At 50.2% G+C, this 27,731-nt stretch overlaps 1 protein-coding gene and 1 long non-coding RNA gene across 3 annotated transcripts in view; one reads left to right on the top strand and one right to left on the bottom strand.

The window, feature by feature from the left end:
• The window catches only part of LOC131423887 (uncharacterized), a 27,404-nt gene extending 3,265 nt beyond the window's left edge, over positions 1 to 24,139 (bottom strand). Inside the window, exon 1 of the long non-coding RNA XR_009225998.1 lies at positions 24,018 to 24,139. This is a non-coding gene — a long non-coding RNA (uncharacterized LOC131423887). The remainder of the gene's footprint in view (positions 1 to 24,017) is intronic.
• Fignl2 (fidgetin like 2) overlaps positions 1 to 27,731 on the top strand; it is a 30,313-nt gene extending 2,582 nt beyond the window's left edge. Inside the window, exons 2-3 of one of the 2 annotated variants that reach the window (XM_046435736.2) lie at positions 4,650 to 4,724; positions 23,252 to 27,731. In XM_046435736.2, the coding sequence (XP_046291692.1) occupies positions 4,718 to 4,724; positions 23,252 to 25,236 (1,992 nt within the window). In that variant the 5' untranslated portion in view covers positions 4,650 to 4,717 and the 3' untranslated portion in view covers positions 25,237 to 27,731. The remainder of the gene's footprint in view (positions 1 to 4,649; positions 4,725 to 23,251) is intronic. The other variant, XM_046435735.1, reaches the window with a different exon arrangement.

Raw genomic sequence — 27,731 nt, 5'->3', positions numbered from 1 at the left:
GCTCCATAAATATCTGTTGGCTGAGTAAAAGGAGTTTCCTAAGGGCATGTAGCCAGGCAGCTTACAAAGCATGGAATCTGACCACTTCAGGTAAATAGCTTTGCCCTCCTGGGTGGTGAAGACCCCTTGGGTGGGTCTCCTCCTTCTCTTCCCCCTCCTGCTCCTGCTCCTTTTCTTCCCCCTCTTCCTCCTTCTTGATGGCCCTCCCCACCCCCCAAGTCTGGGGAGGACTTTGCCCCTTCTCTTCCCCACAGACCAGCATTCTTTCCCTGCCATTATCATCCTGTTAAACAGAGAGGCCAGTCAGGATCCATATGGATCACATTAACAATTGCTTATTATCTGGACCAAGACTCCCCCACTCTCCACCCCCAGCTCCTCCTGCTGCTGTTGTTGGACCCTTAGGAGCCCAGCTTCCCTCCCCCTCCCCCAGTCAGCTGAGGAGGGCAAGGGACAGGCTGGTCTCCCTCACCCTCCCTAAGCCTTCTAGCAGAACTTTGCCTCTTCTTGATTTGGCAGTAAATGACTCCTTTACTCTATTTAATGAAAACCAGTTTCCTCACAGGAGCATGACTCAGTGATGTTCCAAGGGCTGCATCCAGAAGAAGTGAATTCAAGGCCCTGATGCACCTGTGGTCCATTGCATTGAGAGTCTCTGCCTGCCATGAGACAGAGGCCATGGGGGGGAGAGGGGGCATGAGACACATATTTGGGGTATACTTGAATCTTATGAAATTCTAGCCTTGGGATGGCCCTGCTCTCTTTTGTGGGCTGGAGGCCTAATCAAGGAAATCAGGGCAGAGACCCCTGCAAGACTGTGTGGCACTGGATACCAGGCTTTCCTATAATCAAAGATGTAAGAAATGGGGCTAGGGTGTAGCTCAGTGGTAGACAGGGTACTGCTAAGCCCTGGGTTTAATCTCCAGCACCAACAAAACAGAACAAAACAAACAGTCTGGGATCTCATAACTTTTTTTTTTTAAATTTACAGAGCCCTCGGAGAGACAATAAAATCCGTCCCCAGAAAGATGCACTGCCATTAAGCTACATGGCAGGCTTTGCATTCTCCTTTAGAGGGTTCTTGAACCCTTTGAAGCTTAGAGGGACCCTATATTCAGGAACCCTTCCCATAGTCCAAACCAATCTGAGGTGCTGAAGGCAGAGTCTGGCTTGCAACCCAGGTCTTCTGACCTCTACACTCAGTGCTTGCTCCATACCTTTGATAACTGGCAGGGGAACAGCATGAGCCACAGAGCCACAGGCAGGTGATGGAGATGCTGGGCCAGACTTCAAGGGTTCTCACTGCCTGGGTCAAGGTCTAGGCTGGTCATCTCATTTCTGACTGTGTGGTCTGGAAAGAGGCTGTCCTGGGATTGTTTTGTTTTTGGGTCCACTTGTCTCCAGGAATAAGGTTGAGTGGCAAGAAAGCCTAGCTCTTCTTGGAGCATTTCCATAAGGATCTTGGCAACTTAATTAACACTTTTATAGCACTTATTAAACAATCTCTGTCCTCTTTGTGAAGTGAGACTAAGAATGGTGTCATAAGCCTCATAGAAGATTAAATGAGACAGGTGCTGGGAGACAGTTCAGATCTTGAATGACCAGGTCATTTGAGAAACAGCCTTACATGATGTTGAGATGGGCCCCAGTTTAAGTTTGCCCCTTGTCTCTGCAGCATACCCTCAACCTCTAATGATTTGCTCAGTGACACAGAGCACAGAGATTCCAGAAAGCCAACTTCCATTGCAAGAGTAAGGAGAAGTGGAAGAGGGTGTGTGCATAGGTTCTGACCTGCAGCAGGGCCTGCCTACACCACCCTTGAAATTCCCTCCAAAGTAGAGTCAGAGCAGAGATGGGAGTTCCGGAGATAGAAGAGAGGAGAGTCAGCTTGGCTCCCTGGAGGAATCTGGGGGGTGGAAATAGAACTTTCTCTGTGCTCTCTCACTGCCTAGACAGTCTCAGGCCATCTGGTCCCCACCCCAGTGCTGGGATTAGTCAGGGATATGATGAAGAAGCTGCATGTTACTCTCAATTAACCTGTGCTGCCTACTGTGTCTCAGTCTGTACAAGGTGCTCGGTGTACCTCATTCAGGCTCTAGATGATGCCCATCCAGGGTTGGGATTCTTGGGTTCCTGGCACTCCCCATGTACTTACTGGGCACCTATGTACCAGGCCCTAAGTTGGGGCTTTCATACCTGGGGTCTCAATTAACAAGCCTTAGTCTCCTATATGGTCTGGGAGTGCTGGCGGATACCCCCAGCCCTGGTGTTGCTCTGTCAAGTGCACCTAGCATGATTTGTGGCTTCTAGGCCCTGGATATTTTAAACAGCCATTTATCCAACAAACAGTGTTATTATTATTATTTTAAAATATTTTTAGGGGGCTGGGGCTATAGCTCAGTGATAAAGTGCTTGTCTGGCATGTATGAGGCACTGGGTTCGATCCTCAGCACCACATAAAAATAAATAAAGATACTGTGTGTTCATCTACAAATAAATAAATATTTAAAAAATTTTTTAGTGGTAGATGGACATAATACCTTTATTTATTTATCTTTATGTGGTGCTGAGGATCGAACCCAGTGCCTCAAATATTCTAGGCAAGTGTTCTACCACTGAGCCACAACCCCATCCCCACATTATTATTTTTTTAATATTTTTCTTAGTTGTAGATGGACACAATATTATTATTTATTTATTTTTATATGGTGCTGAGGCTCGAACCCAGTATTTCATGCATGCGAGGCAAGTGCCCTACCACTGAGCCACAACCCCAGCACCCCCATTATTTTTTTCAACATACTGCTTTCAAGATGTTGGGAGCCAAAGGTATAGGCTACATTTTTTGGACCACTGTCCCTATGTGCCCTGAGAAGAAGGGTGCCACTGAGGTCATGTGAGCTGGGTGTGATACTCAGAGGTGGGGAAAGTGTATGGGATAGTTGAAGAGACAAGCTGTGAGGCGGGAGGCCAGCTACTTGAGGAGGAGTCTTGAAGAGATCATTTTCCCTGGGAGGCAATGTTGATAGGAATTACCAGGAAACTGGGACAAGGGCCACCGCTTAGGAAGAGTTCACCTGCAGCTGATTGTCCTATTTGAATCTTGGATAGTCCATCCCCACCCAGTCTGTGTGTCTGCTTTTGCTGGAGCATTAACTCTGACCACCAGGAGAAATTGCCCCTCAAAGAGATAGTGGTTCATGTGTGGCAGGACATCTTAGTCCATTTTCTGCTACTATAACAGATACCACAAACTGTGGTAATTCATAAAAAAATAAATAAATAAAACAGAAGTTTATTTGACTCATGGTTCTGAAGGATGTGAAATCCAGAAGCATGGTGCTAGCATCTGGTGAGGGCTTTGTGCTGTGTCATAACATGGTGGAAAGGTAAAGGGTGTGTACTGAGACAGAGAGGAAATCTTACCGAACTCACCCTTTGTGTGTGTGTGTGTGCGTGTGGTACTGGGATTGAACCCAGGGGTGCTCTGAGTTACATTTTTATTTTCATTTATTTTTTGAGCCCTTTTTAAAAATTTTTTTAATATTTATATTTTAGTTTTCAGTGGACACAACATCTTTATTTTTTATTTTTATGTGGTGCTTAGGATCGAACCCGGGTCACGCCCATTCGAGGCGAGTGCTCTACTGCTGAGCCACAATCCTAGCCCCTTGAGTCCTTTTATTTTAATTATTTTTTTAAAATTTTGAGACATGGTCTTGCTAAGTTGCTGAGGCTGGCCTTGAATTTGTGATCCTGCCTCAGCTTCACAAAGTGGCTGGGATTACAGGCATGCATCAATCACATGTCTGGCTCAAACTTACACTTTTACCAGCAGCTCACTTCACTGATAACTAACCCACTCCTGCCAAAACAGCATTATTCCATTCTTAAGGACAGAACCCTCATGACTTAATCACTTCTTAAAGGTCCTGTGTCTTAATTTTGTCACAATGGCAATTAAATTTCAGCATGAATTTTGGAGGGGCCACTCACACCATAGAACTGGACCTTCATTTTTCTAGGAAGGGGCTTCTTTTCAAGGCAGACCATATCCTGTGGGGGAAGGACACTCTTTCATCACCATCTTCCATACTGTAGTTCTTTTCAGGCCTGAGTTTTGGGGTCTGAGCCTCTCATGGAGAAAGCTGGAACTGCCTTAATAGGGTGGAGAAAGCAGTGGGGAGTGGGGGTGCGGAGGTCAGGTGTTCTATTTGGGACTTGTTGCAGTATCCATTAGGCATCCACATGGGGATGACCCCTGAAAACTTCAGAGGAGGGGAAGAGCCCTGCCTGGGAGAGCCCTCCCAGTAAAGACAGCCTCTGATGCTGAATGCTCCTTCAGATGGTGAGCTTAGCACTTGTAGAGACAACCCACAGGTCCAGACAGAACCAAGTCCTTCTGTGAAGCCAAAAGTCTTTCATGGGGGTTTGCATCTATTGAGGAAGGTGAGGAGAAGGAGTGTGTGTGTGTGTGTGTGTGTGGTGGTGGGGGGGCTGCACTGCCTCTACCTGACAGTGCTTTGACTTTCTCTCCTTGAGAACATCTCTCCCAGTTTCTGGGCCTCTGGCTGCCCTGTCTCTGATAGATCAATTTTCCTTTGAATGTGGTGATGACTGTAGCCAGTCTGTTTTTTTTTTTTTTTCAGTTATAGGTGGACACGATGTCTTTATTTTACTTTATGTGGTGCTGAGGATCAAACTCAGTTCCTCACACATGCTAGGTGAGTACTCTACTGCTGAGCCGCAACCCCAGCCCAGAGTCTGGGGTTTTAACCTGGAGACCAGAGCCCCTCAAACCTGGGCAACGACTTACTTTCCCATGAGAACAACTTGAATGTGCTAAGCTCTGGGGTTTGAGATTAAAAATGGAAGAGGGATCAATGGAGGAAAGCTAAAGGGAGTCAGGAGAGGTTGATGAGAAGGGTGGGAAACAACAGATACCCCCATTTTTATAGCTGTTAAATGAGAACAATATCATCTGCTTTTCATGTGGAAGGCAGAGAAGCCACTGGAGCCAGACTCTCCAGGCAGGTAGCACTTTGTCCTAGCTTGGTGATGTAGAAAGTGTTTCCTCATCTCTCACATGCCAGTAATGTCCCTGGGTTCTTTTTTTTAAATATTTATTTTTGAGATATAGGTGGACACAGTATCTTTACTTTATGTGGTGCTGAGGATCGAACCCAGTGCCTCACACATGCTAGGCCAATTCTCTACCCCTGAGTCACAACCCCAGCCCCCTCCCCCTTGGTTCTCTTAAAGATTAAATGACTGTTGTGTGTGATGCAGGGCATGTGTCTGGTACCCTCCCTGCTTCTCCTTTCTCTGTCCCTGTGGCCCTGCAGGTGTGGGGGCCACCCCCTTGAGGACAGCCCTGTCCACTCACACCCAGGTAGACTGGCCAAGCTACATAACTGAGTGACTCAGTTCATCACTCCCAGGTCTGGGAAGTGGACAGGAGGGGCTGAGGTAGCTGCTGAGGCAGCCCCTGAGGATGCCTGGGTGGGCTGCCTGCACCTGTCTCCCCTGCTTTGGTCAGGCTGGCCTTGTGAGGCGTGTCTCTCACCCATTCCATGCACAGGGATGGGGGCATATTTGAAACCATAAAAGTCAGTCACCCAAACATTAAACTTAAGCCTTTTGGAGGCCACATGCCACCCAAATGGACACAAGGTGACCTGGGTTCTGGCTGGGTGGAGGGCAATGTGGGGCCTTAGAGGAGACCCTAGTCTTTGGAGCTGAGACCTGAGGTCCATTACTGCTGAGAAGTTCACAGTTAGAACTATAGTCCAATGTTCCTCATTCCTTTTTTAGGTGCACGTTTTTATTTTATACACTAGGAAAGTATTTTTGAAAACAAGCCACAGGTTTCCCAACTGTGAAGGGGGCTTATGCCTTATATCTGACAAAGAGCTCTGACCTTGTTGTCCAGCTTGAGCTCATGTAGGATCAAGTCCTAGGGGAAGATGAGTCACAGGTGCAGACTCATGAGGGGTCCTGTAAGACTCTTCTTGCCCAGTCCCAGATAGCAATGATGCTTCAGCTAGTAGAACAATAGGCATCAGCCTCCTTTAATGGGCACCTGTGTCCACCCCATACATTAGCTCTTTTGAGTCCCCCAACATCCTGGCTCATGGCTGTGCTACTATCTCCATGAGAGAGTGAGGAATTGAGAGCTGGAGGGGAGCTGACTTCAGATGTTGGTAGAGCACAGGCCTTAACTGCAAGTCCTTGACCACAGTGAAGCAGCACAGTATTATAGGCATGTGAAGCTCAGTGGTAGATCATGTGCTTAGTATGCTAGAGGCCTTGGATTCAATCCCCAGCCCCACCCTCACAGGTCAATTCAGAGGATTGGTTTATTGGATACCAAAATCCAAGGATGCTCAAATCCCTTATATAAAATGGAGTAATATTGGGCTGGGGATATAACTCAGTTGGTAGAGTGCTTGCCTTACATGCACAACGTCCTGGGTTCGATCCCCAGCACCACAAAAGTAAAATAAAATGGGGTAATATTTGCATAGAACCTACCCACATCTTCCTCTATACTTTATACCATCTCTATAGATTTTTTACAATACCTAATACAAAGTAAGTACTATGCAAATAGTTACAATGTATTGTTTATGGACTATGACAAGAAAAAAGTCTGCACATGTTCAAAACAGATGCAAATTTTTTTCCTTGAAAATTATCAACCTGTAGTTGGTTGAATCTGACGATGAAGAACCAGCAGATCCAGAGGGCCAACTAAACTGAAGCCAGTTATTACTGTTATAGAATAGTAAATATCAGCCTTGCTCCAGCCCTGCTCTTCCTAGCTCTCTGTATCAGGGAGGTTAGTGTGGGAGGGAAAGGACTAGGTGGAAGGAGAACAGAAAGGGGTGCTGGGCTGGAGACCGGTTTATGCAGAGGTGCAGAGGCAGGGGTGGCCAAGCAGGCAAGGGAAATTAAAGCTCAGTTTAACAAGTAATATCACTCTCAATAAGTGACAGGATAGAGGTGCTAAGGACTTGCTCTGGTCACTAAAAAGGGAGCCAGCAACAACCTCTGAGTCAAAGTGACATGAACATCCTGAGAGACCCCCAGCTGGAGAATGGAGGAGAAGGCATTCTGGGCAGAGAGACCAGATAGAGCAAAGTCCTGGCAGCAGGAACATGTATGGCCCAGAGTATGGAGTGATGTGGCTGGGGGTGTAGGATTGGCAGGGCCTGAGGCAGGAAAGGTGAACACACTGACTACATCTGGGGCCACACTAAGGGGTTAGCCTCCCCTCTGCTGGTGGTGGGAGGTTGGTTCTGTGTTTGGGTGGGCAAGTGGACCTCCCTAGCAGCTAGGCATAAGGGTTGGAAAGAGAGAGCAGAGGCAGGGAGTTCAGATGTGGAGCAATTGTGATGGATCATTTCAGAGAGAATGTCAAAGGAACTGGGAGATGGGTGGTGCTGCAGGTGGAGATGTTGGGGCTTCAGAGTTTCCAACTTAGGTGGACTCCGGTGGGAGAAGGCAGAGATGTTTCCTGGGCATGTTGAGTCTGAGGTCTCTGTGGACAAATTCTCACCTAGATTCCTAAATCTCCTCTTAAGACTCCCAGGGACAAAGAAAAATGGGGCTCAGGATAAAGATGAGGGCATCAGGGGCTCTCAAAAGGACCTGAATTAGGGGCACGTGACCTTGCGTGGGCAGTTTCTAAGTGACAGAAGTAGAGGTGTGGAAGGGCCCTGGGGCTCCTCCTTCTATTGGCAGAGAAACTGGTGAGAAATGATGTCCAAGGACACAAGTCAGAGAGGCCAGGGATAAGGGTAGGATGTCCTGGAAAGCTGTGATTTGGGACTCAGACTCAGTAATAGTCAGAGGGTCAGGGCAAGGGAGGGAACACTCAAAGGTGGTTCTCTTCTGGGATCTAGCAAGCAGCTTGGAAGAAATCTCCTTGGAGTTGTTTTTCAAAACTGTTCAATCCTCTGGCACAGGAAAGTACCCCACCTGTAGGGCTTTCCTAGGCTGAAGCACCTAGCCATCCATCCAGGAACCCACCATGCCCCAGGTCCTGTCCTGCTGTCCTGTCCCAGCCCTGGCCTACTCCAGCTAGTCTTGGAAGTACTCTCAGGTCAGCCTGTGAGGGGGTTGCTGTCCATTTCACACTGGAGGAAACAGAGATGCTTGTCCCACACCTCAGGGGTCAGTGCTCCATTCTTGAAACAACTAATCAGGAGCTGTGGGAGGGAGGAACAGGCCTGTGACCTTCAGATGGTCCCTAGGTTTTCTAGTGGGCTCAAAGACCCTGTAGCCTTGGGTCAGTCTTTTTTTTTTTTTGGGGGGGGGGGCGGTGTGTGGTACCAATGCACTTGGCCACTGAACCACATACCCAGCCCTATTTTGTATTTTATTTAGAGACAGGGTCTCACTGAGTTGCTTAGTTCCTTGCTTTTGCTGAGGCTGGCTTTGAATTCGGGATTCTCCTGGAGGAGCCGGAGGAGGAGGAGCCAGAGGAGCCGCCCGGATTACCACCTGGCCCAGCTCTGGGTCAGTCTTTCTAATTGGCCCTCAGGCACCTGCCTTACTCTAGTCCACAGTGGATCTAGGCAGTACTGGGATGCTGAGAGCAGCTAGTGAAGGGAAGGAGAGGGAGAGGGAGAAGAGTGTGTTCCACTGTGGAATGGGCTCACATGATAATCCCCCTCCCATAGTGGAGAACAAACTCCAGTCCAGTGCTCAATGGCCTTAGGAAAATAGCCCAGGCCTTCCCTTCCAGCTCACAGGAAGCCCAGAGATAGAGTTATACTCACAGGAAGCCCAGAGATAGAGTTATACTTAGTCCCTTTTTGCCCTTTCCCCAGCGCCCAGGGGTCATTCTCTCCCTAACCTGCTGCAACAGTAGCTCAAGTAGAGTGAGAAGAGGGGTGTGGCAGGGTAGGGTGGACTGTGCTGCCCTGGAAGCAGCCTCAGCCCCAGACTCATTTTACCTGGCCTGGGTGAAAACTTCTGAGCTTCTGGCTGCTCTGGCACCCCTCTCCAGCAGTCATGAGGAAGAAGGCAAATCAGTCCAGCTAATCCTCCCTGAGTATAATGGCTGGCTGATTGCCCCAGTGGACTCTGTCCCACCCTGACACACACACATATACTATTTGGTTTAAAAGAGAATGCTTAGCTTGGGGTGATGGTATACCCCTGTAATCCCAAAAGACCAAGGTAGGAGGATCGAAAGTTTGAGGTCAGCCTGGGCAATTTAATGAAACTCTGTCTCAAAAAAATAAAACAAAAAGAGCGGTGGGGATGTAGCTCAGTGGTAGAGTGCCCTGGGATTCAATCCCCAGTATTGGGGTGGGGAGAGAGAAAGAGAGAGAATGAACGAGTACTATGCTTGTTAAACAGAATGGCTTTCTCTTGTGTGAATGTGGGCAGGGTGTAGACAAATTTGTTTCTTTTGGGGAAAGGGCAGGGGTAATAACTAGGCTGTTCTCCCTACTTGGCTTTTACAGGGAGATGGTTGGGGCTAGGAGACCTGTCTCCCACCTCCCTGTGTTCCTGGGCATTGGCTAGCCTCCTCTGGGCAGATTGTGTCTGGGGAAGACAGGACTTAGAGCATCCCTCTGCAGCTCAGCAGGGACTGCACTAGGAGGAGGGTCAAGGGAGAATAGGGCTGGCCATTGGGAAAAGGGGGAGGGGAGGAGAGTAGGCTTCAGAGCTGGAAAAGTGATTAGCAGCTCTGGCTGGGCAAGCTTGAGAGGAAAAGGAAAAAAAAAAGGAAGGAAGTAAGAAAGAAAGAAAAAAAAGAGCTGTGAAGCTGTGATTCACCAGGGTAGACCAGGGTGGCTGCCAGGTTGGAGCATCTCCCTAGAGCAGCAGCCAGATCACAGCGGGCACAGGCAGATCTCTAAACCCTTGGGGTAAGATGGAGTCTGTGTGAACTGTTGGGAAACCTGTGTCCTGTGTCTAGTTCTCAGCTCCCCAAGACCTTCTGTAAGAGTGGGGGAGGTCTGGGAGCCATCCGTAACCTCCTGGGGTAGTAGATAGTCTGTTTGATCAGTGAGTGTGCAAATCAGGATTTTATGGATCGCTTATTCACTGCTGGAGCTGGGGCCCCCAAATTCCTCTGTGCCCCAGAATGTTTAATCTAGTCCTCAGCTTCTCCCTGGGAGGCCCGGAGAAGTACAGCTCTCCATCCCTCCTGCTGAGGCTCTTCCCAAGGCCCCAGGCTTTGTCAGTCGCAGGTTGAGCGATTCAAATGTGCTAATACACTCCCTGGGGGCCACTGGACTGTAGGCCTTGCCCTTCAGAGCTGTGATTGGCCAGAGAGATCATGGGAGGGGGCTCATGGTAGCAGCTGGGAGTGTGTGTGTGTGTGTGTGTGTGTGTGTGTATGCACACATGCTTGCATGCACAAGAGCCTATTTGAGGGGAGGGGGTTTAGAGGGTGTCCACCTTGCTCAGACCACTGGGCAGAGACAAAGGCTCTTCATCTAACCTGGAACAAGGATTAAAGGCAGAATGAGCTGTGTCCCTACCTGGTCAAGCTGGTTAGGGAGCCCACCTGTCCATCTTTACATCTTGACATGGTGGGGCTTAGACAACGTGTATTGAATGGATGGATGGATGAGTGACCACACACGAGTGACATTTTTAACTGGGATATTTTTAAGCTGGAATAATCCAGCTCCTACATATTTCTAAATCACCTCCAAAGATTCCTCAGTATCTCCCTCCCCTCACTGAGATTTGCTTTAGCCCAGGCCTTGTCAGACATCAAGACAGGACATGAGGGACTGTCCAGGCCTCAGGGGACACAGCTGTGACCCCTGGAATCTGTTACCCTTGAGATTGCTTTCACTGTGGTCACATTTCGCCCTCTGCCAGCCCCCATCTGTCCTTGGGATTTGATGAGGATGAGGATGGTAGGCAGGATGGGGGAGGGGTGCTGAGCAGCTGATGGGGGAGGGAAGCACAGCCTGGAGGGCCAGATGACAAACTGCCCTGTCCTACCTTCCTCCCCCTGCTGTCCTGCCTGCCCCTCCCCTCCCCAGGCAGGCCAGACAGGCTGGACTGGTGGGGAGAGGGTTGGCCCAGCAAGGCCACCCTCCCTGCCCTGGATCTTGGGGAAGCTGGAGTGCAGTGTAGCTGTAAACTGTCAGGGGAGCTGAAGGAATACAGTCTAAATCGTGAAGAAGTCCAGCTGAGGCCCGAGACTCCAGTGCAGCTCCAGAGAGAGGAGTTGTAGTAGGACGTCAGAGTGTACTAGCTTAGGTGTCAGAAAATACCCTGGCTGCAAAGTGGAGCCCTAGTTGGGAATATATTGAGCAGCACCCTCCAGTAGAACTTACTGCAGTGATGGAAATGTTCTGTGTTGCCACGGCTGCACTTGACTATTGAGCATGTGGAATGTGGCTACCATTACTGATAAATTGAATTTTAATTTTACTAAGTTTTAATGAATCAAAATGTAACTATTCACTTGTGACTAGTGGCTGCCATTTGGACAGTACAGGATTAGAGGGTGTGTTGATGGGTTTAAGCAAAACCCTTGGGTGAAGTGCCACCCCTGCCCCTTTCTGGCTAGGTGGCCTTGGGCAGGACCCTTCCCACCACATTATATTCCTTCCTCTCTGTGTTGGGCTGCCCCAAATGGAACTGCTGTGTGTTCATTGCAGTTAAGGGATTATCTGTTCCTTAGTGGCTGAGCTGCTCTTAAGAGGCCCTAGGCTACAGGGACATGAGCAGTCCACAGTGGGGAGAGGTAGCTGTATGCCCCTAGAATTTGAGGCATTTTAGGAAATGTCCTTCAGGATGCCAGTCCAAGAAGGTTTCCTGGAAGAGGGGAACCAGGCAGAGTTGGAGCTGAGCAGTAGGGGACGAGTGGGTGGCTATGCCTGAGAGCCTAGCCCTGAGGACCTGCTTATTCTGAGCCTGAATAAGAATACCTCGGTCAAGGTGGAGTGGGGAGAGGCTGACAGAATGGCTGAGTCCCACTTCCCTCTTACCAGCTGTTACCGAATTGGAAGAATCACTCCACCTCCCTGAGCCTCAATTTCCTCTTCTGTAAAATGGGGAGAGAATGCCTATCTAGCAGAGAAGAGTTGAATGATAATTATCAAAGTTCTTTGTAGATGTTAGAAGGCTGGGAGGGTGTAGGGTCCCTGGCCTGGCCTCTCAAGATGACAACAGATGGTCATAGGTTGGCTGTGGCCCTGACCGCGGACCCAGGCAGGGATTTCTTTGCTGTCCCCTCCCCCCAGCATGTGCGTGTGTACACACACAGCCCAGATGGGGGCCTTGGCCAGCTTTGCTTGGGCTGACCTCCTGCTGTTTAGCATTTGACATATGAGGAGGCTAGGGCCAATGTGCCCCCACACCCCCATCCCAGAGAGGAGCCGAGCTGGCGGGAGGCCTTACTACCTCCAGGAAGCAGGATCCCAAGGGCCCTGATCTCTTTACCATGTGTCCCAGGCTTTTGATGGGAATTCCATTGCCCCTTTTGTCCTCTCCACAGAGGCCTGAGGGAGTGAGGAACAGAAGGAGGGAGATGATGATAATAATAATTTTAAAAGGAGGCCAGGTGGGGTCCTGGGGAGCTGGGACAAATTCATTTGGGCTCCAGCCAGGTCAGGGCTGAGCAGTTTGCTCTGTTGTTCATAGACACAAACTTCCCTTCCTTCCCGGCACCTCTCTCTGTCCATTCCTGAGGTAATTCCCTGGCTTCCCCTCTTGTTACCCTCACTGTCACATGTGGGCTTAACTTGAGTCACTCTGAATGTTTTCTTGATTTGGACACAGAGGCAGTTTCATGCCTTTTTGCTCCATCCATCCATCATCCATCCATCTATCCAACAGTCTGCCATGCACTGTTCTGTGTGCTTGGAGTTTAACAGTGAACAAAATAATATTCCTGCTCTTGTGGAACTTTCTAGGGGGTACATAGATAAGAAAGCACCAAATAGGTCAGATTAGGGGCTGGGGATATATTTCAGTTGGTAGAGTGCTTGCCTTGCATGCACTAGACCCTGGGTTCAATCCCCAGCAATACGAAAAACAAAAACAAATAGGTCAGATTAGGATGAGTGCTACAGAAACAGTGTCTGAGGTGACAGTTGGGCAGAGACCTGAGATAAGTGAGCTCTGGGAATGTTCCAGGCACAGTGCAGCAAAGGCGAGCACCCTGGGGTTGGAGTGAACAGGGTATGGTAGAAGATACAGGGAGGCCAGTGTGGCTGAAAGAAACAGAAAAGCCAGGGAGAATAATGGCAAGTGAGGCCAGAGGGGTCTTTTAACTTGAATGAGGTGGAAGCCACCAAAATTTCTGAATGGAAGAATCACATGGTCAGACATGTTTTCAAGGGGTACCTACCTGGCTACTGTGTTAAGAACAGAAAATGGGAAACAATGTAGAAATGGGGAGGTATGCTGGGCATAGTGGCACACACCTGTAATCCCAGTGGTTTGGGAGGCTGAGGCAGGAGGATCAAGAGTTCAAAGCCAGCCTCAGCAAAAGTGAGGTGCTAAGCAACTCAGTGAGACCCTGTCTCTAAATAAAATAGATGGGGATGTGGCTCAGTGATTGAGTGTCTCTGAGTTAAATCCCCTGTACCCCTCAAAAATAAAAAGAAGTGGGGAGGCACAATTGGAGGCCTCTGTGATTACCCAGGTGAGAGGGGGCCCTGAGGTGGTGAGGTTTCATTCTGCATAAACATTTGGAAGCTGGGGCCTATTGGATTTGTTAGTCTAAAGTGTGAAAGAGAAATTAAGGATGACCCCAAAGTTTCTGTATGAGTAACTAGATAGGATGAAGCTGCCATTTCCTATGATAGGGAAGACTGAGGAGGGTTAGGTTGTGGACGTGGTGAAGCAGATATTTGATTTTTGGATATGTAAAATATGCCAATTAAGTATTGGAGTGGAGATGTCAAGAAGAAAGTTGGGTGGACAGTGTGGAGTGCAGGGAAGAAATCTAGGCTGCAGAACCATGTCTAGGAAATGTCAACACCCAGGTGATGGTCAAAGCTGAAAGACTGGATGAGATCTTCCAAGGAACTGCCTGGAGAGGGAATGGAGGACTGCAGGAGCTAGCCTGGGCTTGGGGGTCTGGAGTACTTAAGAGCAGAGGGAGGGGCAGGAGCTTGGGCAGCCAAAGAGGCCGAGGAGTAGGAAACAGGCTGTCAGGAGAGCAGGTGGTCCTGGTGTCCCTAAGGGGGGGGCGGTGACTTTCTGAGGGAGATGAGTCAGAACAATGAGGACCATGAAGAGGTGTAGGCGGGTGGAGTTCTGGATGCAAATGCCTGGTTGATTTCAGGGGAAATAAAAGAAGAGGGATCATAAATAATATAGGCAACTATTACACTTTTTTTGGGGGCGGGTAGTGGTGATAGGTAAGGTAAAAAGCAGGCAGAGAATGTAGTTGGAGGGAGACTAAGAATATTGTAGGCTTTTTTACTCCCTCAAAGTGGAAAAATAACAGCATACTTGTGGGCTGATGAGGACTCAGTAGAGGGGGAAATTGACCCTGCTGGACAGAGGAAATTTGAGGGGACACTGTCCCTGAGTGTTGAAAGCAGAGGGGATCAGGGTGCAAGAGGAAGCACATAGACAGTTCATCTGTCCTGTGTTCTTGCTAACAAGAGGGACTTTCACCAGCTTCCCCAAGAAGGTGAGGGGTCAGTTAGAGCTGGAGTGGCCAGGAACGGTACATGAAGGAAGATGGACTTGCTGTAGGCTTTGAAGGATGGGAAAGACTTAGTTGGCAGAGGAAGGGCACATCAGGTGGGCAGCATTGAGTGAGCAAAGCATGTTGTAAGCCATAAATATATACAATTTTTGGTTGTCAATTTAAAATTAAAACTTTAAAACAAAATGCATGTATTGCCCTGAAAAATAGACAACTGTTGATTTCTAGGCAATAAGGAATCACAGTAATAGAACTGACAGATTGTTTTTCAAGTTCACATAGCTAGAAAAAAGAAAGAATTCTGGAAGTTCTGAGATGGTTGAGGCCCTAAATGAGCAGGGCAATTTTTCATGCTTTTTGGGGATCTGTGTGCATTCCCTTAGGTCCTCATGGGGAGGAAAGCCGGCTTGCACTGCTTTTTTTTTTTTTTTTAAGAGAGAGAGAGAATTTTTTAATATTTATTTTTTAGTTTTTCGGTGGATACAACATCTTTATTTTATTTTATTTTTATGTGGTGCTGAGGATTAAACCCAGCGCCCCGCACATGCCAGACGATCGATCGTGCTACTGCTTGAGCCACATCCCCAGCCCCGCTTGCACTGTTTTGTTGGGCTGGTTCCCCCTCAACAAAGGATCAGAAAGGCCTGTGATGTTCTCAGCCAGTAAATATAGAACAAGCATCTTGCCCAAACACATGTGGAGAATCATTCCAGCAATTTCCACCTGTCCTGACCATTCCCACTCCTCAGCTTATGGCTTGTATCCCCCATCCTCTTCTTTCCATGCCCCTTCCTCAGCGCTTCTTCATTATTTCTCTAGCCATGGAGTAAGGTTAAGAACTGGGAAGGAGAGTGTCAGATCTTATGCCCCCTCAGGGGTCTGCTCTTCAGTTGGCATGTGTGCCTGGCCACAGCCTGTGTAGGTGGGAAAATTTGTGGCATAGGGGGAAGAGATCCCTGTTCTGAGTCAAGCTTTGCCTTCCGAGAGGTGAGTGATCTTGGACTAGCCACATCTCACTATTATCATCTGCACTTAGGTGGAGGGTGGTGGGGACTTAATGAGAGAACTGGCTTGGGTGCCAGGCTTCCTGTCAGCTCTGCTCCTTGTACTCTCCAAGCTGGGACTTTAAGTCCATACACATATTGCTTCCCTTTTCCCAGATCTATTTCAGGTGCTTCCCTGATTCCCCAGCCCCAAGTAGCCTGAACTTCCAGAATTCTTTCTTTTTCTTTTCTAGCTATATGAACTTAAAAAAACAATTTATCAATTCTATTACTGTGATGCCTCATTAGCTGAAAATCAGCAGTTGTCTATTTTTCAAAACTGCATTTTGTTTTAAAATTGGCAACTAACATTGTATATATTTATGGTGTACAACATGCTTTGCTATGCTTTATTATTTGTGTACACTGCTGTATGACTAAGTGACTAAATCAAACTTGTTAACATATGCATAACCTCAAGTACTTATTGTTTGTGGTGAAAACATTTAAGATCTACTCTCTTAGCAATTTTCAAGTATACATTATTAGCTATAGTCACCATGAAGGACAATAGAACTCTTGAACTTATTTCTCCTAACTCAAACTTTTGGCCTACATCTCCCCAACCCTCCTTTCTCCTTTAAGACCTTCCTTTCTTTGTTTCCTCCCCTCTCTTCCTCCCTCTCTCTCCCCTTCCTTTCTTATGGACCACATCTACTTTATCTGACCTGTTAGCTGATCAGGTTCATGAACATGGGTTGCAGTTTGATCCAATCTCTGCCTAACAGCTGGCACACAGTGGCTAGCATCTGAAGGTATCACAAAAGTGCTGGAGGCTGCAAGACAGTGCACCTGCAGAAAATGGGCTGCAGCCCTGAAGCCACAGTTTTGTGGCTCTCTCTCTAGCATCCTTTGCTCATTCCTAGACACGCACTGAGCCCCATCCATGCAAAGCCCTGTGCCAGGCCCCAGAACATTTCCCAGACAGGGTTCTGTGCGGGAGGGCTGTTCTCTGGCCTAGGACTGGGGGGAAGAGGTTCCTGTGTGGTGGGTGCAAGGGCTGTGGCAGGTGACCAGTCCTCCAGAGTCTTGTCACTCTCTGTCTCCTCTCATAGTAGTGGGGGGGGGTTGGCACGAGAGGCAAAGTCCAGAGGAGGGGCACAGCCCTGTTCAAGCTTTGCCAGGGGCTGGAGACCCCCCAGGGCATCAGTTGTAAGCAGTGGACCAAAAAAAAAAAAAAAAACCCCTGTGACAAAAGGCCTGTGGGAGCCTCTGTGAATAGATTAATGAGATCTCCATACGGAGGCCCCACAATGGGATTCTCCACTCCAGCCCTTTTGTCCCAGGCTGAGATAATGGAAGCTTGCTCAGAAGGGCAGCATCGGCCCCTTCTCCACACAGGCATGGAGCCGCCATCTAGCTGCCCCTCCTCTACCCTGCCCCCACATCCTGTTTGCCCAGTCCTCTTACTTCCCTGTGGGTAATGGAATCCAGAATCAAAGAATTTCTGAAGCTCCAGATGGGGTCTTAAAGGGTTGGAGGGAGGTGTAGACATTGTGTTGTGGGAGCCCTTTCCAACCCTACCATGTATAAAATTTATTTAAATTTTTAAGAACACTTTAGGGTTCTAGTGAAAAAGTTTGAGGTCTACCCATCTAAACCACTGGTCTTAGCTGACTTGATGAAGAAAGTGAAGCTTAATGAGGTTAGGTGTCTTGCTTGTGGTCACAGTGGATAGCTCAGTGTCCGCCGCCACAGGGTGTCAGAGTGGGGCAGGGGTGGAGTGTCTCTAGCCTATGTCAGGCCTGATGCCCAGGGGCATCACAGGGATAAGAGGGGCACTCACAGGATCTGTGGGCAGTGAGACCTCAGGGATGTAATAGAGGGTGTATGGGAATCAGTGCAGAAGGGTTTGGGTAGGTTGTGAAGGCTGAGTCACTGCTCAGCAATCCTGGAAGACTTCCTAAGAATGAGAGGGGTTTTAGGCATCATTTTACTCTTATATTCAGTAATTCTACAACTATTTATTAATTGCCTGTAAGTTTGAAGGGCTGCCTTCCGTGGGTATAGCAAAGCAAGGCTCCCAGACTGGGTAGTCATGGAAAAAGCATTTTCTTCTCAGAGTCCCAGCTACCATTAGGAAAGGCCACAAAACCCAAGTAAGGAGTTGTGTGCCTGGGCCAGGGCTGTGTGTTGTCATCTGATGGCAAATTCACAGGGAAAGGGACCATCATCATATGTGGGCTGTTTGGCCAGGAAAAGACACATATTCTTCTGCCTAGTTCGAAGGATAAATATCCAGTGCTAGGCTGCTTCTCAGGCCCCAATGTCATAGTGAGTGTTGCTGTCATGGCCTCATGCTTTTCTCTGGTTGCAGAAGCAAAGGGCTGGATGGACTAAGTGTTAGGGTTCTGGCCTCTGACTCCTGTCTCTAACTGTGGCAAAGTTGTGTGACATAGAAAATATATTAGTCTCTCTATACCTCAGCCTTCTTATCTGTTGAAAGGGGATTATAAAACATCTGTCTCAGGACTAATAAGACAGGTAAAGAATAGAAAAGAGGCTGTTCCATCTCTGGTGTGTGGATGCTGGGAAAATGGCATGAGAATGGGCCTGACATCAGAGCCGGAAGGAACCTACCTCACAGAACCTTTCAGCTCCACTTCCTCCAAGGGGAAGTGACTGTTCGGTCACTCAGCAAAGTTGGGGCTACTGCTTGGGCTCTGTTTGTATACTACATACCCTACACTGGACTGCATTCTTTGCACCCATTATCTGTTTAAAGCTCATAGCCATTCTGCCTGGCAATGATTATACCCTTTAACAGAGGGGTCTAGTGAGATCAGGGAACCTGCCTATATAGTGTCTGGGACTGGCTTCATTCAAATAAGACTTCCTGATTCAAAGCCCACACTTTTCCCCAAGTCCCAGGGTCTTGCCTCACCTCCAGTCAACTGATCTAGGGTTATGCAGTGAGGTCTGTGAGCCTAGAAGGGAGGCTGGGGGTCCCTCTCCTGGGAAGACCCCCTCTTAGAGGGCACAGGAGGCAAAGTACCAGGTAATTGAGGGCTGGGGAGGTCTGTGAGAAGCAAGAGGGCTGTAAAATGCAGGGCAGGGGACAGCATTCTCCAACCCAGGCTGGCACACAGGAGGAAGGCAACACCATGGTGTGCCTGGGTCTGTTAGGAAGCACCTGAGACTGTACTCTGGTGTGCATGTACATATGTGCCAGGCACACACACGTATGTGAGCATGTGGGCCTACAACTGTCTACACTTCTGCACACTGGTGTGTATGAACTCAGCAAGCCAGTGCTCTCAGCCTGTATACAGCTGAGGCAGCCTTGCTTTTTTCCCTTTGGTTGGACCTGGCCCTTGGGTAGTTGAATTCTGACCAGATCTTTGTTCTTTCAGGGAAATGCAGGGCTCTGGAACTGAGTAGCAGAAGTTAGATAACTGAAAGGACGTGTAGCAAATGCCATATTGCTACTTGTAGATAATGGTGCACCAAAGAATGAGGAAGAGGGAAAGAGAAAGGCTGGTAGCTAGTGGGGAACCCACAGTCAAGAAAAGTCATTTTGAAGATGGGAAAGAATTACACTTGCCATGGGGAGGAAGCAGGGTGGAGGAATAACTGATGGGGCAAGGTCCCAGCCTAGGCAGGAGAAAACCAAGGGCTGGGGTAGGTGGACCATCAGGCCTTCTGGTCTACACAAAGTGGACAGATGTAGATAAAGGTAAAAAAAAGTGTGTGTGGGGGGCTAGTGATCCCCCCTCTCCCCGGGCTAAAATGGGAAGAAAATGATCCTGAGAAGTATCTGAGAAGACTCAGGGTAGTGAACAAATGGTGTGGATGAAATGTCAGTGACTAGGTCCCCTCTGGAGAGGGGCTGAGTCCTGGAGAAAAGAGAGGTCTGAAGCTGGGAGGGCAGGTGTGGAGGACAGGAGGTAGGTTCTTGGGGTCCCATTTCTGAAATGGAGTGATTCCCAGTGATGACCAGGGTGAGTGCTTGGTGGTGGGGGTAGGGATTTGAGTGAAGACTTCTAGAGGCCAGGGCAGACGCTGGTGAGAGGGAGCTGGCCCAAGTCTTTGGGGAACCAGGGGATGAAGGACACCACATGGCACCAAGAAAGGGGAAGAGAGGGTCTGGTATGTGGGAGAGGAAATGGGTGTGAGTAGAACTAGGTCCAGGGCCTTTGTAACTGTGTCTGTGTCTTCTAGGAAGGGGTCTCTTTTCCCCAGCTTTGGGTAAATGCTATTGTCAAAGGTAAATCTCACTGTACCATATTTATAATTAAGGAGCCAAGGCACAGATAGCAGTAAAGTGGGAAGGGGAATACCACAAAAACCAAAAATTAGGTTTGGACTTGATGTAATAACAGTACTTGCAATTTTTTTTTTTTTGGTACCAGGACACTTAACCACTGAGCCACATCCCCGCCCTTTTATTTATTTTTTAAATATTTTAAATTGTAGATGGACACAATACCTTTATTTTATTTTTTAATTTTTTAAATGTGATGTTGGGGATCGAACCCAGTGCCTCATGCATGCTAGGCAAGCACTCTACCACTGAACCACAACCTCAGACCCCAACCCTTTTTGAGACAGGGTTTTACTTTGTTGCTTAGAGCCTTGCTAAGCTGCTGAGGATGGCCTTGAACTTGTGATCCTCCAGCTTTAGCCTCCCAGTTGCTAGGATTACAGGGGTACACCACTGTGTCTTGCATTTTTGTATGACTTTTACGTTACCTTACATGACCCTACAACCAGAACCACTTGTGATTTTTTTTTTTTTTTTGGTGGTATTAGGGATAGAGCCCAGAGGTGCTCTACCATGGAGCTACATCCTCCATCCTTTCCATTTATTTATTTATTTATGGTATCTGGGATTGAACTCAGGGGCACTCAACTACTGAGCCATATCCCAGCCCTACTTTGTATTTTATTTAGAGACAGGGTCTCACTAAGTTGCTTAGCGCCTAGCCATTGCCGAGAGCTGGTTCTGAACTCTCGATCCTACAGCTTTAGCCTCTCGAGCTGCTTGGATTACAGGCATTCACCACCATTCCCAGCTCATTTATTTATTAGATAGGGTGTCACTAAGTTGCTTAAGATGGCTTCAAGTTTGTGATCCTCCTGCTTCAGCCTCCAGAGTTGTTGGGATTACAGGCCATGCCAGGCCATTTGATTTTTGATGTTCTAGGAAGTTGCCCATTTGACACCAGATAACAGCTCTGATCTTTGGAGACCCCTTCTCACCAAGAGCTGGGAAAATGTCCACTGTCCACTGCCACACACACACACACACACTCAGCTCTGTCAGTCTCTGTTCTTCCCTCCTGCCTTTGGTGGCCAATGTTACTCCTCACACGGGAACAAAGCAACCTCTAGAACTTAAATTTACCTTCCCTTTAAAGCTTTAGTATCTATTGCTCACGCCTTCGCTAGGGTACTAGCTATGACAGTAAATCATTTTATTTTCAAAGACTGTCTTCTGCAATTGGTGTCAGTTCATAGCCACAGTAATAAGAATTAACAGAGTTAGTGTGCTATCAACCAGCTGCTGCAAGTTGGGCCAAAGGTGAGGAATCTGAGACTTGACTATTTTCAGCCTCTTCTACCATTCCCCCACATTCAAGCCTCTGGTGACTTAACCACTTTTTGGTGCTCTCTTTAGGCTCACAGTGTACGGGCGGCGGTTGTGCATTGCATAGGAGCCTTTCTTCTCCTTTTTTTTCTTTTGTGGTGCTGGGCAAGCACTCTACCAACTGAGCTATATCCCCAGCCTGGGAGCCTTTCTTTTAAGAGGGCACAATTCACACCACAGACATTGTAGATCTGTCGATTTATTATGACAAATTTCCAGAGGGTATCAGTGAAGAGCCTTGAGGAATGGATTAGGACATATGAGGTAGCTGAGTTCTGAATTTCTCATTCTTTTGAAATGGGGTCTCACTAGGTTACCCAGGCTGGTCTTGAACTCCTGGGCTCAGGCACTCCCCCTGCCTCTGCCTCTCAGTGTTGGGACTAGAGGAGAGTGCCACTGCACCCAGCCAGCCCTAGTTTTCTAAATGAATACACCTTTGAAGGTGTTGGTCCTCTAATTTGGGATGCACCACTCCCTCCAGCCTGTCTGATCAACTTGGTCTCTTACCCTTCCAAGTCCAGTAAAGACACCAACTCCTTGGTGAGGCCTTTTCAATTAGGTGTGATATGCTGTCCTGGCCCTAAAGCCCCTAGCACACACTTTTTCTCACTTCCAGAGGATGTTGCCTGTTCTTCCACCTGGCCGAACCATGCTATTCATTTTTCAGTCTTGCCACATGCCTAGCAAAACACTTAACATTTGCTCAATAAAAATTGCTGAAGAGGGGTTGAAGGAGTAGCTCAGAGCACCTGTCTAGCATGCATGAGGCCCTGGGTGCATTCTGTCTTTGAAAGCTTATCCTAGGATCAGGTTGACTCATTGGAGCCAAGTGCCTGGACAATGCTGTTTCTCGGGGATTGGATTCTTCTACCAGTGTTTGGTTTGTGCCTTTACTTGTATTATAAGACAGTATGTGAAACAGCCTTGGAACTTGTCTGCTCTGTTATGGCACAGATGTCAAGAAGGACCTTGTTTATTACATCTCAGATCTGCTTCCCTAGGTCCACAAATAAAAGTTCCAGGATCCCTATGCCAGCAACACTTTTACTTTTTTTGAGGAATGGTGTTTTTATTTTGCAAAGTCAGTCTATTCACATCTCTCTTTATTTGGTGCCTGGGAAGCTAAAAGACAAATTTGTGATCCACTTTCTATGATGTGCACTGCTGTGTACTCAGCTTCCCCATCTTCTCCAGAGTATTTATATTCTAAATAATAGTTCTGTTGTGGCGAGACATTTTGGGCAAGAGGTAGGTGGCAGCACCTGAGCTGGGTCCACAGCCATTATATACAATCAGATCTGGAAGTTAGGCGCTCTGACTTCAATAGGCAGAGGCTGAAAGAAAGCAAGTGGCAAGGAATTGAATGCTCCTGGGCCAGCCAGTTGGGTTCCCAGGGACAACCATGAAGCACTGTCACATCCTCTGACCTCAGGTCCAAAGGGAGCCTTGAAATCTCAGGGAAGGAAGGCTGAGGCAAGGAGAGCATTTAGGAATTAAACTGCTGGGTCAGTAGGCCAGGAAACCTTGGCAGGTCTCACTCATCTTTACATAATTCTAGTGCATCTGCAGCAGTCATCACATAGTGGGTGAGCAGTAAGCACCTGTTAACTGAGCTCCACCTGGGTTTGACACTTCCCAGTTCCTAACGCTTCACTTCATGAGGTTTGAAAGTATGGACCATGTGTCCTACTGAAGGCATGGCTGGTGTAACCAGGACAAAATAGTATCCATTGCCTACAGAGGGAAGCAGGGACCAACCAAGTTGTTTCCAGATCCCTCTTGGCTCTGAGAAAAATAGTCTCAGATAATCCTGGGTCAGAAGGGTATTTGGTGCCTGAAGGAAGGATGCCCAGCACAGTGTAGGTGAGAGGGTAGATGCTGGGAGTCTAGCCATAAGTAGTAGTAGTTGAGTCCTCCTAGGCCCTGCAGGACCTCACCCGCTGCTCCTCTCCCACTTGTCTGCAGCTCTGTCGAAGATGCACTGGACACCGGAACACGCCCAGCCCCTCAACCAGTGGCCAGAGCAGCATTTGGATGTCTCCTCCACCACCCCATCACCAGCCCACAAGTTGGAGTTGCCCCCGGGGGGTCGACAACGCTGCCACTATGCTTGGGCACACGACGACATTTCTGCCCTCACTGCTTCCAATCTCCTCAAGCGGTATGCAGAGAAGTACTCGGGGGTCCTGGACTCACCGTACGAGCGCCCTTCCCTGGGCGGCTACGGGGACACCGCCTTCCTCAATGGTGCCAAGGGAGAGCCGGAGCCCTGGCCCGGGCCAGACCCACCCTATCCCTTGGCCTCACTCCACGAAGGCCTCCCGGGAACCAAGGCCGGAGGTGGGGGCGGTTCCGGGGGCCTTGGGGGCTCCCCGGTTCTAGCAGGGAACCTGTCTGAACCCCTATATGCCGGCAACGCGTGCGGAGGCCCGTCGGCGGCGCCCGAGTACGCTGCGGGCTACGGCGGAGGTTACCTGGCGCCAGGCTACTGTGCTCAGACCGGAGCCGCTCTGCCCCCGCCGCCCCCGGCCGCACTCCTGCAGCCCCCGCCCCCGCCCGGGTACGGCCCCTCGGCGCCTCTGTACAACTACTCCGCGGGGGGCTACGCGGCGCAGCCGGGCTACGGCGCTCTCCCGCCACCCCCGGCCGCGCCCCCCGCCCCCTACTTGCCTTCGGGCCTGGCTGCCCCCACGCCCCTGCCCGCGCCCGCGCCGCCCCGGCCCACGCCCACCTCCTACGGCTTCCAGGCGGCCACTCCGAGCGCGGACGCCGGCGTGTCACTGAAGCGAAAGGCGGCCGACGAGGGCGCAGAGGGTCGGTACCGCAAGTACGTTTATGAGCCCACCAAGGCCCCAGCGGTTGACAACGCCTCCTATCCCGCCGCGGACAACGGCGAGTGTCGGGGCAACGGGTTCCGGACGAAGCCGCCGGGAGCCGCGGAGGAGGCGTCGGGCAAGTACGGTGGCGGTGTCCCTCTCAAGGTCCTGGGCTCCCCAGTCTACGGCCCGCAAGTTGAGCCCTTTGAAAAGTTTCCGGAGAGGGCCCCGGCGTCGGTTCCCCATGGGGGCTTCGCGGTGCCGCCCGTGGAGCCCTCCAAAGGTGTGGACCAGGGTACGCTGGAGCTGGTTACCAGCAAGATGGTGGACTGCGGACCCCCGGTGCAGTGGGCAGACGTGGCAGGCCAGGGCGCGCTCAAAGCGGCTTTGGAGGAGGAGCTGGTGTGGCCGCTACTGAGGCCGCCCGTCTATCCCAGCAGCCCGCGCCCGCCGCGGACAGTGCTGCTCTTCGGTCCGCGGGGTGCCGGCAAAGCGTTGCTAGGCCGCTGCCTTGCCACACAGCTAGGCGCCACGCTGCTGCGCGTGCGCGGTGCGAGTCTTGCAGCGCCGGGCGCCTCCGAGGGCGCGCGCCTCCTCCAGGCCGCCTTCGCGGCTGCGCGCTGCCGTCCTCCGGCTGTGCTCCTCATCAGTGAACTGGATGCGCTGCTCCCCGCCCGGGATGACGGTGCCGCGGGTGCGCTGCAGGCGCCGCTCCTGGCCTGCCTGGACAGTGGCTGCGGCGCGAGGGCAGATGGCGTGCTAGTTGTGGGCACTACTTCTCGGCCCGCGGCTCTGGACGAAGCGACCCGCCGGCGCTTCGCTCTCCGTTTCTACGTGGCGCTGCCAGACAGTCCGGCCCGCGGGCAGATCCTGCAGCGGGCGCTGGCCCAGCAGGGCTGCGCGCTGAACGATCGGGAGCTCGCGGCCCTAGTCCAGGGCACCCAGGGCTTCTCAGGGGGCGAGCTGGGGCAGCTGTGCCAGCAGGCAGCGGCTGGGGTGGGCCTCCCGGGGCTGCAGCGCCCCCTCTCCTACAAGGACTTGGAGGCGGCGCTGGCCAAGGTGGGCCCAAGGGCCTCCCCCAAGGAGCTGGACTCGTTCGTGGAGTGGGACAAAATGTATGGCTCCGGACACTGATGGCGCGCGGGGGAGGCCTGGAAGCCGTCGGCCCTCCTTCCCCGCCTCCTCAGCTTGGCGGGGAATGTCCTTGGCCAAACTCGACTGGGAGGGAGTCCGGGTGGTGAATGTGGGTGGGGGACAAGAGGGCTCTGCCGGTGGATTTGTTTTCCTTGCGAAGGAAAATGCTTCTGCCTGCAGATCGATGCCATATGCGCCGTGTACTCAGGTTTTTCCTATTTATTGTGGACGGGATCTCTCGCCGTTTCAGTTCGGTGGACCGGGCACACCCTGCGTGGGCTGGCACCTGGGCCCTAAGGAACTCCTGCTCTCTCGCCACAATCCTTTGGTCTCCTCAGAATGGCACCCTCCTCCTCCCCCACTCCCTCTTCCGTGCATTCGCTCAGTTTTTTTCTCCTGTCACTTTGTCACTGACCTCCCCATGCTGCCCCTGTACCTCTTCTGATTCTTCCTTCTGTTCCCACCTTTCTGTTTTTCACTCTCTGTGTCCCTTGCACTCCAGCGTCCCTGTGTCTCTTGGTTTCTGTGCTTTAACGCTCCTCCCTGCCTTTTATCCCTGTCATTCATACTGTAGTGACCATTTGCAGGAGATCTGGAGGCCCAGGTGGAGAGGAGGACGTAGTAGGGAGTCCCCCTGTATCCTCTTACCCCTTACCCCGCTGAAACCTTGGGTCTGGGGGGTGAGGGGCAAGTGAAAAAGAAAAAAAGCCACCCAAAGAAGGGTTTTTTACTTGGTTTGTTTTTGAGGGGAAGTCCCAGAAATGTAGCTTAATATTTTAGGCTTTTTATTTTTGTAAGATGTTGTAGAATTTGATGTTTTTCTTTTTATTTTGACAACTCAGGAAGAAACTGACCTCAGAAAGAATGTTAGACTTTGGCTGCTCTCCTGTGTGTCCCCCCACCCCAGGGGAGCAAACTTCTAGAAGAGTCAAATCTAGAGAGGCTTGTGGGAGGGCAGAGGAAGACCCAGTGCTCACTCACATCCCTGGCTGTTCCTGGGACAGAAGCAGAATGTATTTCTAAGGGCTTCCTCCCCAGGACCCAGCCAATAGGCACCGTGTGTGGGAAGGGGATGTGGGATTTGAAGTGGGTAGGTTTTCCTCCCTTCCTGTTGCTCTCCCCTCTTGGCCCCACCCCTTAGTTTCAAGTTTTCTGTGCAGGGTTTATCCAGAGTTGGGGTGCCCTTGCCCATTTTCTGCCCTAGGAGGAGAGCCCAGATGGGAAGATGACCCAGGCAGAAAGTCCCCAGAGAGGTCACTTGGCCCTTGCTTTGGCAAAAATCCTCTATGACTTGGGCAAAGAGGATTCCCTGGAGAGGGACGGCCTTTGGCCACAAATATGGTTAGGCATAAAATTGACTACTAGCCGCCTTTGCTGTGAGCTCTGAGGAGGGGCAAGCATCCCTCACCAGAGAAAGCTGTGTAAGGAAGTGTGCCTCCCTGCTCTCCTAGACTCCTATGCCTGACACTTCAGGGTCTGGAATGGAAGGGTGTTTTTCCCTGAGGATGGTTAGTTTTCATGCCCCCAGAAATTTGCCAGCAGGCTTGGAGCTCTTCTTTGAGAACCATATTCCTCTCCTTCTTGGATGGGGCTTTAGTAGTTTGCTCCCCTCCCAGTTTTCACAACTCTGATTTTGGTTCAAAGGGGGAACACCCCCCACCTCCTTCTCTCTCTCCCACCCCAGCCTCCCCTGCCTTTGCTGCTTGCCCTACAGCTCCTATAGTCTGTCACCCTATTCTCTTGGCAGGGAGTGTGTCTGTGTGGGACACTTCAGAGCTGGAGCATTGAGGGCCCGTGCTGCCTAGGAGTGCTAATAGGAGGGCTGCTGTGTGTTCCCCCTCTTCACCCTGGATCTTTCTGACCCTTTCTCCTTGAAGCCAGCCTATCGATTCGCAGAACATTGGTGCCTCAGAAGCTGTGGCTGCAAGGTTTTGCTCGGAAAGAACCTTAAAGGGAGAATGGAGTGAGGGGATTCGTTCTCAGGTTTGGGTGGGGTGGGGTGGGGAGTGGAGGGTGGCGGGAAGTGGGGTTGGGATCCCAGCCTTCCCTTCAAGGCAGGCAGCCCTGGAAGTGGGTAGGAGCTTGTTGACTAAGACCCAGGGCCCCCGTTGCTTCCTCTGCTGGGCCCTTTCTGACCTCCGGGCTTGGGGAGCATTGCACAAGAAGACAGCCCCCAGTCTACCGGCACCTACCTCATAGGCATAGGGCAGGAAGGGCAGGGAAGCTCCAGCCCTGGCAACATTGGGTGGGGGCATACCAAAGAATCCAAGGGCAGGGTGTGGGGGAGGGCAAACTGGCCCTCTGCTTCCTCTACCCAGATTGGGGTTGGAATCCTCTCCTCCAGCTGTAACCATTTCTACCTCATTTTGCTGCGTGTTGTACATGGACGTATTTATCTCCTGTCTGATGATGCTCTGCAGTTGTGGTCTGTCTACCTCAGAAGAGACTGTATTTTAAAAGAAAGAATTACACAGTATTAAAGTGATGACATATGG

Source organism: Marmota monax, unplaced genomic scaffold, assembly GCF_021218885.2.
Source record: "Marmota monax isolate L192 unplaced genomic scaffold, Marmota_monax_Labrador192_F-V1.1 WCK01_AAM20220418_F8-fsc00012, whole genome shotgun sequence".
In the NCBI taxonomy this organism is placed as follows: Eukaryota; Metazoa; Chordata; class Mammalia; order Rodentia; family Sciuridae; genus Marmota; species Marmota monax.
The sequence above is the reverse complement of the archived record's forward strand: the minus strand, read 5'-3'. Positions and strand labels throughout refer to the sequence as shown.